The sequence below is a fragment of the Giraffa tippelskirchi genome, chromosome 4, assembly GCF_054371585.1.
Source record: "Giraffa tippelskirchi isolate mGirTip1 chromosome 4, T2T-mGirTip1v1.2.pri, whole genome shotgun sequence".
Classification (NCBI taxonomy): domain Eukaryota; kingdom Metazoa; phylum Chordata; class Mammalia; order Artiodactyla; family Giraffidae; genus Giraffa; species Giraffa tippelskirchi.
In genome coordinates this window covers 205,793,762-205,809,524 of record NC_137278.1, presented here as the reverse complement: position 1 = coordinate 205,809,524, position 15,763 = coordinate 205,793,762, and the positions used below count along the sequence as shown (strand labels likewise).

At 45.8% G+C, this 15,763-nt stretch overlaps 2 protein-coding genes across 2 annotated transcripts; one reads left to right on the top strand and one right to left on the bottom strand.

The window, feature by feature from the left end:
• Nucleotides 1-42: 42 nt before the first annotated feature.
• Nucleotides 43-10,115, top strand: NDUFA6 (NADH:ubiquinone oxidoreductase subunit A6). The gene is made up of 3 exons (XM_081587781.1): nt 43-209; nt 9,080-9,195; nt 9,909-10,115. Exons 1-3 carry the CDS (start codon nt 71-73, stop codon nt 10,038-10,040), a joined length of 387 nt encoding a protein of 128 aa, XP_081443907.1. The 5' UTR covers nt 43-70; the 3' UTR covers nt 10,041-10,115.
• Nucleotides 10,116-11,917: 1,802 nt separating this feature from the next.
• Nucleotides 11,918-15,590, bottom strand: SMDT1 (single-pass membrane protein with aspartate rich tail 1). The gene is made up of 3 exons (XM_081587782.1): nt 15,337-15,590; nt 13,487-13,627; nt 11,918-12,168 (listed from the first exon to the last, which is right to left on the bottom strand). Exons 1-2 carry the CDS (start codon nt 15,520-15,522, stop codon nt 13,490-13,492), a joined length of 324 nt encoding a protein of 107 aa, XP_081443908.1. The 5' UTR covers nt 15,523-15,590; the 3' UTR covers nt 11,918-12,168; nt 13,487-13,489.
• Nucleotides 15,591-15,763: the final 173 nt, after the last annotated feature.

The window sequence follows — 15,763 nt, the reverse complement described above, 5'->3', positions numbered from 1 at the left end:
AAAGACTCGTACCTCGGCCGGTCTTACAGGTTGAAACGGGGTGGAGTTGGGAAGTGATTTTCTCAGCAAGATGGCGGCGAGCGGAGTCCGCCAGGCTGCTGTTGCGGCCAGCACTTCGGTGAAGCCCATTTTCAGTCGGGACATGAACGAGGCCAAGAGGAGGGTGCGCGAGCTCTACCGCGCCTGGTATCGGGAGGTTCCGAACACTGGTGAGAGGCAGCGGCTCACGCGGGGCCCTGGAGACAGCCGCCCAAGGTCGCAGCCGTCCCGGCCTCCCGTTTCTGCCGGGCCGAGCTGAGGTCACCAACTTGAGCAGAGGTGATTCCGAGCGCTTCAGGCGAGTAGGGTCACACGAGCCTTGGTGGACCTGACCTGGCGGCGGCGCGGGGGTCAGACCAGCCGTGCTGTGCGTCGGAACCGCTCTTCTAGACGCCCTCGCTGTTTGGCCCCCTAATTCTTCCTGAACCCTTGGGAGGGAGAGCAGGGACTGTCAGTGACACACTTCGTTTTGTAGATGAAGTAATCGAGGCACTCAGAGTCGAAGTGATCTGTGCAAGGCCGAGGGCCCGCCCGTGTTGGATCTGGAACCCAACTCGAGTTCCTGAATGTATTTACAGACTCCCATTAGGTTATATAAATAAAAGGGTTGTGGGGTTTCAGCGATCACCTGGTTCCCACATCCACCACAGAGAAGAAACAGTACCGGAGAAGGGAAGTGAGTTTCCCAAGGTCATCCAGTAAGATGGTGGTGCCTTTTCCAGTCCCTCCGGGTGAGGTGGCCTCCTTCTGCAGTCTCCCAGGTCTTTTTCCCTAACTCCACAGGCCCCTAATATTCCTTAGGAACTCCTTTCCCTGCCCGCACCAGAGCCCCTGTCTTCACTTAGATGTCAGAGAATCAGTCTTTCCTCCTCAAGGACTAAAACGTAAGTTCCCTGGGTTCAGAGAGATTTTGTCTTGGCATCTCCATCAGTGCTGCTGCCCAGTGTACCTGGCCAAAGAAAACTTGGGCAAACTGTCAAAGGCAGTACAAATGTCAGGCACTGTCCATAGTTTGTAACTGTCTAATCTGACTTAGTGTGATTTAGGGCTTCCCTGCTAGCTCTGTTGGTAAAGAATCTGCCTGCAGTGCTGGAGACCAGGGTTTGATCCCTGGGTTGGAAAGATCTGGAGAAGTGTATTTTAATGGAGGCCACCACTGGTGGTCTGAGAGGGAATGTTTTTAAGTGACCTCAGCACCATAGCTCTCAGGGCTGCCACTTCCTTGCCTGTGTGTGAGAAGCAGTAGAATGTAGTTACGTGGACTTGCCTCCAAACCCTGGCCCTTACTAGCCGTGTTACCGAGAGCAAGCTATTTCATCTCACTATGCCTCAGTTTCCTTACTTTTCCTCCATTTCCACTATGCCATAGTTTCCTAAACTATGCCTTTAGTTTTCCTCAGTACCTTCTTTAGAGAGTTGCTCTATTAAATGTTTATGCATCTAAAGTACTTGTCATAGGGTCTGACATTTAGACACTCATTAAATGCTGGCTGCTCCTCTTGTCTTGTTACTGTTACTGTTATTTATAGGGCTTACTCTCCATGCAGAACCCAGCTCTTTACTGTATGAGAGCTGCGTCTGCTCCACAGTGTCACTGCCCTCAGGTTGACTTTTTTAGAGGTTATCAAGGATCAGAATTTAAACTTTAAACCCATAGGATACAAGGGAGGGAGAAACCTGAGTGATCCACGGGTTCAGGGACTACAAATTCACAAACCTCCAGGGAACAGAGGGATAAGTGTTGAGCAGTGACAGTAGCTAGTGTGTGAGGTGGTGTGTGTGTTCAAATGCAGATGTTTAAAAATAGGTTTGCCTGGCAGAACACTTCATGGGTGTCCAAGAACGTTTTCTTGTTGCAGGGAGGACAGGAGGTGGGCAGCAAGACCCAGGTGACAGGAAGCATACTCTGCAAAGGGTAAAACATCAGTGGCTGAACTGAGGATAGAACCCAGGTATTCAGTTCATTCAGAACCAACACACTCCAAGACTGACCCTCAAATACTGTTTGAGAAGATAAGCCCAGAGTCAGGAGGGTCCTGAGAAGAGGAAAAACCAGGAGATTATAGGAGCCTGTAGAGCAGGGGAGATTTCGGGTAGGGGACGCTCAAAGGGGGTGCAACACCTTTGTGGGGAGGATCGGTGATCTGTAGCTTGTTGTTTGCTCAGGCCTGTGTACACTGATGTCATGATATCCATCACGGGATTTCAGCTGAGGATCCAAACTAAGGATTGGGAATAAGTAGAAGTATTGATAATAACTGACATTCATTCATATCTAACATTCATCATTGTAATTATTATGTTCAGTTCAGTCGCTCAGTCGTGTTCAACTCTTTGCGACCCCATGGACTGCAGCAGGCCAGGCTTCCCTGTCCGTCACTAACTCCTGGAGCTTGCTCAAACTCATGTCCATTGAGTCAGTGATGCCATCCGACCATCTCATCCTCTGTTGTCCCCTTCTCCTGCCTTCATCTTTCCCAGCATCAGGGTCTTTTCTAGTGAATCAGCTCTTCCCATCAGGTGGCCAAAGTACTGGAGTTTCAGCTTCAGCATCAGTCCTTCCAATGAACACCCAGGACTGATCTCCTTTAGGGTGGACTGGTTGGATCTCCTTGCAGTCCAAGGGACTCTCAAGAGTCTTCTCCAACACCACAGTTCAAAAGCATCAATTCTTCAGTGCTCAGCTTTCTTTATAGTCCAACTCGCACATCCATACATGACCACTGGAAAAGCCATAGCCTTGACTAGACAGACCTTTGTTGGCAAAGTAATGTCTCTGCTTTTTAATATACTGTCTAGGTTGATCACAGCTTTCCTTCCAAGGAGCAAGTGTCTTTTAATTTCATGGCTGCAGTCACCATCTGCAGTGATTTTGAAGCTCAAAAAAGTCTGTCACTGTTTCCACTGTTTCCCCATCTATTTGCCATGAAGTGTTGGGACCGGATGCCGTGATCTTAGTTTTCTGAATGTTGAGTTTTAAGCCAACTTTTTCACTCTTTCACTTTCATCAAGAGGCTCTTTAGTTCTTCTTCACTTTCTGCCATAAGGGTAGTGTCATCTGCATATCTGAGGTTATTGATATTTCTCCCGGCAGTCTTGATTCCAGCTTGTGCTTCATCCAGCCCGGCATTTTGCATGATATACTCTGCATATAAGTTAAATAAGCAGGGTGACAATATACAGCCTTGACGTACTCCTTTCCCAATTTGGAACCAGTCTGTTGTTCCATGTCCAGTTCTAACTGTTGCTTCTTGACCTGCATGTAGATTTCTCAAGAGGCAGGTCAGGTGATCTGGTATTCCCATCTCTTTAAGAATTTTCCAGTTTGTTGTGATCCACACAGTCAAAGGCTTTGGTATAGTCAGTGAAGCAGAAGGAAGTGGTTTTCTGGAATTCTCTTGCTTTTTCTATGATCGAATGGATGTTTGCAATTTGATCTCTGTCTGGTTCCTCTGTGTTTTCTAAATCCAGCTTGAATACCTGGAAATTTTCAGTTCATGTACTGTTGAAGCCTGGCTTGGAGAATTTTGAACATTACTTTGCTAGCGTGTGAGATGAGTGCAATTGTGCTGTAGTTTGAACATTCTTTGGCATTGCCTTTCTTTGGGATTGGAATGAAAACTGGCCTTTTCCAGTCCTGTGGCCACTGCTGAGTTTTCCAAATTTGCTGGCATATTGAGTGCAGCACTTTCACAGCATCATCTTTCAGGATTTGAAATAGCTCAATTGGAATTCCATCACCTCCACTAGCTTTGTTTGTAGTGATGCTTCCTAAGGCCCACTCGACTTCGCACTCCAGGATGTCTGGCTCTAGGTGAGTGGTCACACCATCGTGGTTTTCTGGGTCGTGAAGATCTTTTTTGTGTAGTTCTTCTGTGTATTCTTGCCACCTCTTAATATCTTCTGCTTCTGTTAGGTCCATACTGTTTCTGCCCTTTATTGTGCCTATCTTTGCATGACATGTTCCCTTGGTATCTCTAATTTTCTTGAAGAGCTCTTTCATCTTTCCCATTGTATTGTTTTCCTCTATTTCTTTGCATTGATCCTTAGGAAGGCTTTCTTACTTCTCCTTGCTATTCTTTGGAACTCTGCATTCAGATGGATCTATCTTCCCTTTTCTTCTTTGCGTTTCACTTCTCTTTTCTCAGCTATTTGTAAGGCCTCTTCAGACAACTGTTTTGCCTTTTTGCATTTCTTTTTCTTGGGGATGGTTTTGATCAGCTCTTCTGTACAGTGTTAGGAACCTCTGTCCATAGTTCTTCAGGCACTCTATCAGATCTAATCCCTTGAATCTATTTGTCACTTCCACTGTATAATCGTAAGGGATTTGATTTATGTCATACCTGAATGGTCTAGTGGTTTTCCCTACTTTCTTCAGTTTAAGTCTGAATTTTGCAATAAAGAGTTCATGATCTGAGCCACAGTCAGCTCCCAGTCTTGTTTTTGCTGACTGTGTAGAGCTTCTCCATCTTTGCCTGTGAAGAATAGAATCAATCTGATTTCATTATTGACCATCTGACCATGTCTATGTAGAGTCGTCTCTTGTGTTGTTGGAAGAGGGTGTTTGCTATGACCAGTGCATTCTCTTGGCAAGACTCTATTAGCCTTTGCCCTGCTTCATTTTGTACTCCAAGGCCAAACTTGCCTGTTACTCCAGGTATCTGTTGACCTCCTCATTTTGCATTCTAGTCCCTGTGATGAAAAGGACATCTTTTTTTGGTGTTAGTTCTAGAAGGTCTTCTGGTCTGCATAGAACTGTTCAACTTCAGCTTCTTTGGCATTAGTGGTTGGGGCATAGACTTGGATTACTGTGATATTGAATGGTTTGCCTTAGAAACGAACCAAGATCATTCTGTCATTTTTGAGATTGCACAATTGCATAATAATTACTCTGTTAGTTATTATCAATACTATACTTTTACTTATTCCCAATCCTTAGTTTGGATCCTCAGCTGAAATCCCCAGTGATGGATATCATGACACTAGTGTACACACTGGCCTGATCAACATTCACTGGGGCTTCCCAGGTGGCTCAGTGGTAAAGAATCCGCCTGCCAATGCAAGGAGATGCAGGAGACACGGGTTCAGTCCCTGGGTTGGAAAGATACCCTGGAAGAGGAAATGGCAGCCCACTCCAGCATTTTTGCTCGGAGAATCCCATGGACAGAGGATCCTGGTGGGCTACAGTCTGTGGGGTTGCAAAGATTTGGACACAACTGAGTAACGGAACACACGCATGCACACACGCACACACACACAGCATTCACTGAAATGCAAACATATGGCCCAGACTATGCCAGATGCTTTACATCGCCTCATTGTAGTGTGGGTTCCAATTGTTTCCCTGTCTTACAGATGAGAGAACTGAGGCACATAAGCTGATCTCACATCACACCATCAGACCCTGATTGTCAGCTGTTATGCTTAGCTCAGCTCCTACTGTAGTTTTCCGTGAATCTCACAGGGCCCAGTTATGCTGCACACTTGGAACAGACTGCCATTTGCCTGGCTGGTTGCCTCTGCTCGGAAGCACAGAACAAAACCACCCCAGATTCCCTCCTTTGAAAAAAATAATACATGCTGCTTGCTGGTTACAGTGTAATAGGAGACTTTCTATAGAAACTATTCATTTAATTTCCATTTTATTGGGTACTTCTTGTACTACAGGGTCAGTACTAGATGCCTAGAGAGATAGAAAAGTGATTAAAACACAACTCTGCCTTCATGGTCTAGTCAGGAAAATAGGCATATAACCAGATCATTAAAACCCCAAACATAATAGAGGTATGGGAAATAAGTGCTGAAATTTTTAACAGTTAACATCTGTATCAGTGCTTTACTGTTAATAAGATGTTGTCATTTGATTTTCACCACATTCCTGTAGAGGAGTTAGGTCAGAGGTTATTTTCTCGCCTGTGTTTTAGATGAGGAAACAGACTGAGGAGGTTGTACCCCAGCCAAGGTCATAGTTCATGATGGTGTGGAGACCTTACCCAGCTCGTTTGACCCCAGATCCCATGCTCTTTTTCATCGCACCTTGCTACCTTCCCATCTAAGGATCTCCTGGCACTTGGTATAAATGCTCCCAAAATGAATTGGAGCAAATGACTGAGAACCGTACCAGTGTCATCTTTCCTAATGTGTCAAGACTTCCTGACTCAGAAAATTCTTAACAGTTACTTGAGGAAAACACACACCGTGGAAGTCACCTTCATCCAGAAGGGGCACTTTCATATCTTCCTTTTGAGCCTCACAGATGTTTTTAAAATTGAAATTAAAATATTCAGGATTCAAAGAGTAAGCCAGGAATCTGTGAGTTGAGAAGGAACAGTTAGAATTGGTTTACACCAGGGCTTCTCGACAGCAGCATCTGTGCTGGATAGGTCCTTGTTGTGGAGACTGCCCTGTGCCTTGTAGGATGTTTAGCAACATGCCTGGCCTCCACCCAGTGGTACCATTAGCACTCTTTCCCCCTTGCTGTGACTGTCAAAATTGCCTCCAGATGTTGCCAAATGTTCTGGTGGGCAGAATCATCACAGGTTTGACAACCACTGATTTAGACCAAAGAACAGTTCAGCAGACTGTTGCTTAGCTGTTCCTGATTACCTTCCCACAGCCTGTCTCACTGGTGAATGGGTGTGTTCAGGGGGGTGGGATAGGAGGAGGATAGCTGGGTGAAAGCTATGGCATTTGTCCCTCTAGAAACAAGGATTCTTAACCTGACAGGAGGGACTTTTGGGGATCTTTGAACAACATTGTAAGCAAAACTTTGCCTTTGTGCCTGTGAACATTCTCCTGAGAAGATTCATATGCCCAGTGTGCTGGTGTGTGGTTCGGGAGACCTTGGGGAATGGAAATCGGGTAGACACCAGCTCCCCTCGTGTGCATAGAGGCACCTTGGTTTTTTCTCCTAAGGTTGGACCAAATTCTAATATGAAAATGTAGGAAAGGTAAGCACTGATAGCAGGGGAAGATTCCTCATACTCCTTTCCTTGCTGCTGCTGCTAAGTTGCTTCAGTCGTGTCCGACTCGGTGCAATCCCATAGACGGCAGCAGAACACAAAATTATAAATTAAAGAACCAACAACCTGGATTCTTGGCCTGTGTTTGCCAGGGATCAGTTGTCTGACTTCAGGCAGGTCCCCACAGTGCTCTAGTGGTAAGATTCCAACGTTCAGGATCCATATTAGTTTGCATTAATTTGTGTCTCTGTCGTCTTTTCTCTTTGTTGGCTCTTCTCTAAAATTCCTAATGTGATACTATGGTGTGTTTTTGGCTGTGCTGGGTCTTCGTGGCTGCTCACAGGCTTTCTTTAGTTGCCGTGAGAGAGCTGAGGCTACCCTTCATTGTGGTGCATGGGCTTCTCTTATCCCAGAAGCATGGGCTCTAGGCACATGGGCTCAATAGTTGTGGCACGCGGGCTTAATTGCTCCAGCGTGTGGGATCTTCCTGAAGCAGGGATCAAACCTGTGTCGCCTTCATTGGCAGGTGGATTCTTAACCACTGGACCACCAGGAAAGCCCCTGCCATTTTCAGTGCCATGAATACCCCCCTGCACGGCTGATTTTAGGCTCTCAGTGAAGTCGGTGATGCCGCATTTGGGAAGAGCTGTGTATAGTTGGCTCACTGTGGCAGGCTGCTCCAGCACTCCACTGGAGACTGAGTTCCTTCTCATGTGATCTTCTGTCCTCTGTTAACACTTTCCTGTAAAGCTGGGATGCAGTTTCTCCTATTAGATTCTGCTATTGCTTATTCTTTGATTGAGTCAGCCTGGCATGGTCTTTCCCTCAGCAGAAGCTTTATTTTTCTATTGCTGTCACTAAGCTACCTGTGTAATTAAAGATTCACACTTTGTTGTTGGTTAATTCGGTCACGAGATGGCCCTTGTGGTTTTCAGAGCTGGCTGTGATAGCTCCGTCGAGTGGACCTGTCACAGGAATGGCCACACCACAGGGTATTCTCACCAGTGAGCCCACTGGTCTCCTCAACCACAGTGCTACTTCTGGCGTGTGAGCCTGGTTATGCTGTCCGCTTAGCCTCATGCGCCCCTTTCTTCCCTCCTTACCCCAACTACCTACCATACAAGGCTCCGTTCATTTCCTTGTCATCAGAAAATCCACTGAAGGCCAACTGCCAGAAGATGAGAATAAAATGACTAAAACCTAATTTTCAAGACATATATCTACTTTGTCAAACTCCCAGGTCACTGAGTCTGTCCCACTGTTTTAGCACTTAATCAGGGATTACTGAATATTGTGATTTTTGCAGTATTTGCACTGGTGGATTTAAGACCTAGAAAGCAGGAGCTGTTACATCTTAAACTTCCCTCTACTTCCCCCTGGTAAACCTAATATGGTAGTAACTGCCTGCTGGATTGACGCCTTTCCCTACCTGCACACTCAGCAGTCTCCCTCAGCTCTTAAGTTTGCATGGTACACAAACCTCCACCATATCGTTGTACATTAATGTCAGCCCTGCATCTCTTGCCAGTTGTTCCATGTAATAATAATGCTGACATTTATTGAGAGCTTATTCCATGCCAGGCACTGGCCTAAGCATCTTTCACTTTCATAGAATCCTTACAGTAGCCCTGGAGTTAATACGGCGGAGCCTGGTGGGCTGCCGTCTATGGGGTCGCAGAGAGTCGGACACGACTGAAGCAACTTAGCAGCAGCAGCAGCTCCCATCCTCATTTCACTAGCAAATAAATACCCTCAGGCATAGAGAAGTTAATGTATACAGAATAATATAGCTGATGGACAACAAAGCTGGGATTTGAACCCAGGTTATTCATACTCTTGAACTGTGCTATGCTGCCTCTTCAAATGTAGTGGGCTTGCCTCCCCAAACAAAACGTAAGCTCTTGAGATAATACCATATCTCATGCTTCTTCACATCCTCAAGTACCTAGCTTAGGGTCAGGCTAAAATTTGATGAATGGAGTGAATGGGCAACCTCTGTATTCAGTGAGTAGACATTGACTCAATTTTTTAAAAACACATTTTAATCATCTCTACCCTGAATCATGTTTTCTCTCTAGTGCATTTATTCCAGCTAGACATCTCTGTGAAACAGGGACGGGATAAAGTCCGGGAAATGTTTAAGAAGAATGCGCACGTCACAGACCCCAGGGTGGTTGATCTTCTGGTAATTAAGGTAACTGACTCTCCCTGACTGATTTAAAAGAGGAGCCAACTTGTCCAGAGCTTTCCAGATGAATATTTTATCACCAAGTTTAAAAGCAACAACTGGGTCAGCAACTGTTAACCTAGTGTTTCAAAGGAACAGTTGATTGGAGGTTCTCACCTGGTTAAATAGATTATAAGATTATTCAAGGGAAAATTCATTGGGGCTTGCATTTTAAAATTAAAAAGAGGGAAGTTTGAATTCTTCCTGAACCTAATCCATGCAAGTTACCGCTTCACCACGTTGCCAGTTTACAGCCAGAAGAGCAGGCCAGTTGGCTGAGTAAGTGGAGTCAGATCCTGAGCTTGATTCTGTCTCTCTGGTCTGTCTCGCTAGCATCAATGGCAACTTCAGCATGGGCCAGTAAGTAACGCTGAAAGAATGGTACATGTTAAAGCCAGTCAGGTTAGGCAGTCATGGGGCAGAGGCCTGGTGACCAAAAGTTATCCCCTTGGAACCAGTCAGCCAAAGGGTTAAAAATATATATATTTGACAGGCCTCAGAGATTATTTAGTCCACCACTTAAGTTTTCCAGATGCAGAAACTATGGTCTGGACAGGGCATATTACTTGCCCAAGGTCACTCAACAAGTCAGTGCTAGAGATGATCTAACCCTGGCCTTCAGTGTTGTATTCCTTCCACCCAGCCACTCTTGACTGAGACCTGTCCCCTCACTTGTACAGGGAAAGATGGAACTGGAAGAAACAATTAAAGTGTGGAAGCAGCGGACACATGTTATGCGATTTTTCCATGAAACAGAAGCACCAAGGCCAAAGGATTTCCTGTCCAAGTTCTATGTTGGGCATGACCCATGAAATCACTCAATGGAAAAGGTGCATGTTGATATTTAAATATTTTAAAGCAAAAATAAACTCAACATATGACGGTCATTTCAAGATATTCCATTGGTTCCTCAGCGGGAAGCTCTACTTCTGCAGTCTCTCACTTTTTGTCTGAACAAGTTGGGTCCAGTATACACACCACCTGTTCTTTCCCTTTTCCTGAAGTGTGGTGTTTCCAGTAAATTAGATTCTCTTTTATCCGAGCCTTGCATGTCGGTAAACAGAAGGAAGAGGCCATCTGCTCAGAAACTGTCATTCTGGGTATGGTGCTGGATGGCTTCGTTAACTTTGCTGTTTCTACAGCCACCAGGAGTGGATAGCTTGGTGTAATGGCACAGATTATCCAAAATTAACCAGCTTTTACTACTGGAAAGGGTTAGAGCAGCACTAAGGGGCTGAGAGGTGGAGCTGACAAGCTGGGCTGTTTTTCCCTGGGTTCTGAAGAAAATGTCTGCCCAGCTGCCGAGCCCTCTACTTGCAACAATGCTGGTCCTAAAAATGAAGTCAACTTCCTTCTCAGGCATTCTGCTAGAGACCCAGCTGTTCAATGCACACACAGAACAGAAATATTCCCTTTGTAAACTGAGGTGTAGCTCAAGTGACAAGAATGCATTTTGACCCCATTTAAAGAACTGTTTGCTCTGGATGGTGGTGGTCTCTGTTCCATCCCTCGACAGTCTAAATGCTGGAGAAGGGGCTTCAGTATCTATAGGTACAATCACCCTGAGGAGTCCCAAATTTTTCAGCACCAGTTCAGTTCAGTGGCTCAGTCATGTCTGACTCTTTGCAACCCCATGAATCGCAGCATGCCAGGCCTCCCTGTCCATCACCAACTCCCGGAGTTTACACAAACCCAATTCCATCAAGTCGGTGATGCCATCCAACCATCTCATCCTCTGTCGTCCCCTTCTCCTCCTGCCCCCAATCCTTCCCAGCATCAGGGTCTTTTCCAATGAGTCAGCTCTTCACATCAGGTGGCCAAAGTATTGGTGTTTCAACTTCAACATCAGTCCTTCCAATGAATACCCAGGACTGATCTCCTTTAGGATGGACTGGTTGGATTTTCTTGCAGTCCAAGGGACTCTCAAGAGTCTTCTCCAACACCACAGTTCAAAAGCATCAATTCTTCGGTGCTCAGCTTTCTTCACCGTCCAACTCTCACATCCATTCATGACCACTGGAAAAACCATAGCCTTGACTAGACAGACTTTTGTTGGCAGAGTAATGTCTCTGCTTTTAAATATGCTATCTAGGTTGGTCATAACCTTGCTTCCAAGGAGTAAGCGTCTTTTAATTTCATGGCTGCAATCACCATCAGCAGTGATTATGGAGCCCCCCCAAAATAAAGTCTGACACTGTTTCCACTGTTTCCCCATCTACTTCCCATGAAGTGATGGGACCAGATGCCATGATCTTAGTTTTCTGAACGTTGAACTTTAAGCCAACTTTTTCACTCTCCTCTTTCACTTTCATCAAGAGGCTCTTTAGTTCTTCTCCACTTTCAGCACCAACAACCCCTTTATTATTTTTTCAGCTAAGGAACCCACATTTTGCTAAAAAGTGGTATTTCTCAAGGACTTCTTTAAACACTCAAAGCTTCTTCTGATTGCATGTGATAGCTAGCCAGTGTTACTCAGCACAAAAGCTTCAGCCTTTAGTTAGCCTGTGCAGCTGTTAGGCTTTTGTAAATAATGAAAATTTGTCCCAGATTCCCCAAATTACTTTGTGGATCCACAGGGGCCTGAAGACCCTGGGTTGTAAATCAAAGACCTATTTGTTCAGCAGATAGAGACAGGACAGCGAGGACAAGAAACTGCAGCTAAAGCCAACTTGAGAGACTTCAGCCATCATTCAGTCACACAGAGCTGATGTTTATTATGTTTTTTCATAATCTGATTATGCTCAGTGGACAGCACATCTCTGGGAACCTCCCAGAGCCTGGGGGTTTGGGCTGTGGTCACAGACCATGCAGGGGTCTTCACTGGGGTTGGGAGGCTGAGGGCTTTCCCCAGGCCCATCTACTGATGGGAAAGGAGGAGAGGCTCCAAGCATCACCATTTCTTAAGTTAGGGCTTTCTCCTTTCTGTCCTTCTTCCATGCCCTGCAAAAAAGGAAAGCAGCAATGAACTGGCTGACAGAACAGACCTCTAACCATATACTGAAAGAGAATTCTACAGAGGTTCTACCAAACATGGCAGGAGAAAGGCAATTTTGAGTACATTCAATTATTCATTCATATATTTACATTCACCAAAGACCGGGCACTGGGGCCCCAAAGATATAAAAAAACAAAACAAAACATGTTTCCTGCAGCAAGAATGTAGTTGAGTCGAGTTTAGGGTATATCTTAAGCGTATAATACTGAAGACCACAAGAGGTACTGGTCAGTAAGGGGGCAGAGCAGACACTTTCAAGTGGAGGAATGAGGAAACACTTCATCAAAGATAATGAAGAACTGGTAGAAATAAGCCCAGTGGGAAATAGCCTTTCAGTTGGGAGGAATAATGGGCTATTGCCTGGCAGTGGGTAAGAGTGTGGAGAATTCAAGAAATCGTGAATAACTGGAGACAGGTATGTGGTTGGGAATATGGAAGATAAGGCTGGAATAATAGGTGTAACCAGATCATGGCAAGCCTTAAAAACCAGACCAAAGAGTCAGGATGACTCTTATTTACAACAGTAATACAGCCAGTCAGCACCTATTAGGGCACCGGAAGTCAAAACAAGAAAGCTGAATGGAACTGGCCCTGGGGAAAGGTTTGTGAGCAGTGTATGAGCCAGGCTGCAGTGCCTGTGTACAGACTGTACTGGTAACCGGAGCTCACTGATAAGGGCCTGTAGTTTCTAAATTTCAGTATGGAGCTGGTGAAATGAAGCTGTGGTAGGTGTGCAAGGCATATTAAATTGTCTACAAAATTTGTGGGTTGAGAGAATTGAGGGTACATAAAGGGCAACTGGGCTTCCCTAGTGGCTCAAACTGCAAAGAATCTGCCTGCAATGCAGGAGACTGGCGTTCAATCCTGGGTCAGAAGGGACGATCCCGTGGAGAAGGGAATGGCTACCCACTTCAGTATTCTTGCCTGGAGAATTCCATGGACAGAAGAGCCTCAAGAGCTACAGTTCATCGGGGTCACAAAAAAAATCAGACACGACTGAGCGACTAACACTTTCAAAGGGCAAACAGAAAAGGGTGGTTGGGATTCAACCTGGTTGGTAGAGACCCCAGTGAATTTGTAAGTCAATAAGATAGTTTCCTTTATCCAACATAGAGAAAAGGTGACATAAGAGGTTAGTCAGCAAGTGTGTCAATTCATTAAAAGTCTGTGCTCCTGCTTGGAGTATCCAAACCACATCACAGTTCAAATGCTCCACCCCACTTCCGGCTCCTGGGCCATGTTGGGGGCAGAAGCAAATCTTACCTGTTAGTCATCATCATCGTCGTCCTCTGGAACAAAAATGTCATGCTCCTCAAGTAGAGCAGCAAAGTTCTTGCTAATGAGCGTCCCGACATAGAGAAAGGGGATCACAATGGAGAACACGCGGAGAAGGCCGAAGGACATCTGCAGAGGGTCAGAGTGGTGGCTGTGAGCTCCAGTGCCCACTCTAGCAAGACCACAGAAGGCCCGGCCCTCTCAGGGGCATTCCCTCCTGTGGACCTCAGATTCATCATAAGCAATTTGATTTTAAAGTCCTTGGAAAAATTCGGAGCAAGAAAAATGATTAGAAGAGATAAAGTGATTCTATGGCCATCAAACTGTACACCAGAAAGAAAAATACAAGGCGCTCTTACAGACATCTAAAAATTAGGGCACAAGCTATTAATTACTTGCAGATGCTTTTAAACAGGTGAAAAGGTACTAGGAGGTGGACTAGGGAAATAAAAGTTCAGTTCTGCTTCAGCAAGTCACTGCTGCTGCTGCTAAATCGCTTCAGTCGTGTCCGACTCTGTGCGACCCCATAGACGGCAGCCCATTAGGCTCCCCCGTCCCTGGGACTCTCCAGGCAAGAACACTGGAGTGGGTTGCCATTTCCTTCTCCAATGTATGAAAGTGAAAAGGGAAAGTGAAGTCGCTTAGTCATTTCTGACTCTTAGCGACCCCATTGTCTGCAGCCTACCAGGCTCCTCCATCCGTGGGATTTTCCAGGCAAGAGTACTGGAGTGGGGTGCCATTGCCTTCTCCTGCATACCCTGTAAATGTGCTAGAAACAATATATTCTCACAAAAAGTTCTAACAAGTCACTAAATACATGTAAATCGATTACAAAATTATGAACATGTACACTGGAGATATTCTGTACAGTTCTTTAACTGGTTCCCTGGTGCCTGACAAATTTGACTTCACTATATGACATTTTAGAAACGTGTATTTTGAAAATTGAGTATGTCTTTATAGTAAAAGACTAGCTATTTAAAGAAACTTGAGAAGTTTCAATAAAATCTCAACATTTCCTCTCATTATTTCCCTACAAGGGTTCCCCCCCAAAAATGTTTTTTTTTTAATCGTGCCTCTTTAAAGGCAGCTTTTCCCTAACATGGACCCTGTTTCTTGCTGTGAAACAGGCTTGAACTCACTTTGTATAAGCTTGCGTTGGCCACACTAGCTTTAGAAGTATTTGTTTTTGTTTTGTAACTATTACACAGCCCTGGAATTAAAAAAAAAAAAAAAAGCAACCTTATTCTGTATAAGGGATTGTTCTTATTTTATTGAAAAAACTCCAAGGGTACTGAGGGCATGTAATAACACTTAGTAGTGGGAAAACAGTATCTGGTGCGGGCTGTACCAACAGGAAGTAATTCCCTGCACACCTAGTCACATGAATTAAATACTAGGTCCAAACTCACAAAAAGATAAGGTCTGTCACACGAACCGTTTATTTACCAATTCGTTTTTCATCCCATCAACTATGAAGTAGAGAAGTTGCAAAACTTGTCTATACCGTATGCATAAAGCCGAGTCCTTTGGCTCCAAAAAGCCAGGGCACTGCGCTCCTCTGGATGAGCTAGTGCAAAGTGCTGTCTTTCTCCGCTCTTGACCCCCATCTCCTGTCTCCTTGTACCCGGCTCAACAACGACCAAACTAAACCGGCCACTTCCTCCCATTTGTCAAAACTAGCAGTGCATCAGCGCAAAACTTTGTCCTTGATCCGACTTCCGGTCTAAGGCAGTCGTTCGACTGGCCTTTGCTCCTATCAATCAGCGTCAACCTGCACACACTCCCCACAATGATTGGCCTCGGCCCCCTCGCCCCACCTCCAGGCAGACACTCACTTTCACCGGTTTGGGCAAAATGGCGCCGCTGCGAGTAACGATGACTGACCTCGACGGTACCAGACTCCGACCTGAGCAGCTCCGTCCGGCGTAGACATCACCACCTTTCCTCAGGTTTAGCCCGCTCCGGGAAGCCCCAGATCCGACGCGTACCAACGCCAGCCACCGAGCTGCTCCGGACGCCATCTCCCAGCTCCGCCCCTAGTCCGGGCCCCAGGACCCCACTGCCCGGCCCCAGTGACGCCCTCAGGAAGAAAGCCGCCCTAAGCCTCGCGAGACTGTAGGGATCGGACGAGAGGTCCGGCTCACAGACTTGCGCAGTGCGCCTAGTTCCTGCTGCGGCACATGGTGACGTCACGAGGATGACGCCAGGGCCTGGGTACACGCCTCATTCCAGGCTTGGTGGGCGGGACCATCTGGCTGGGGT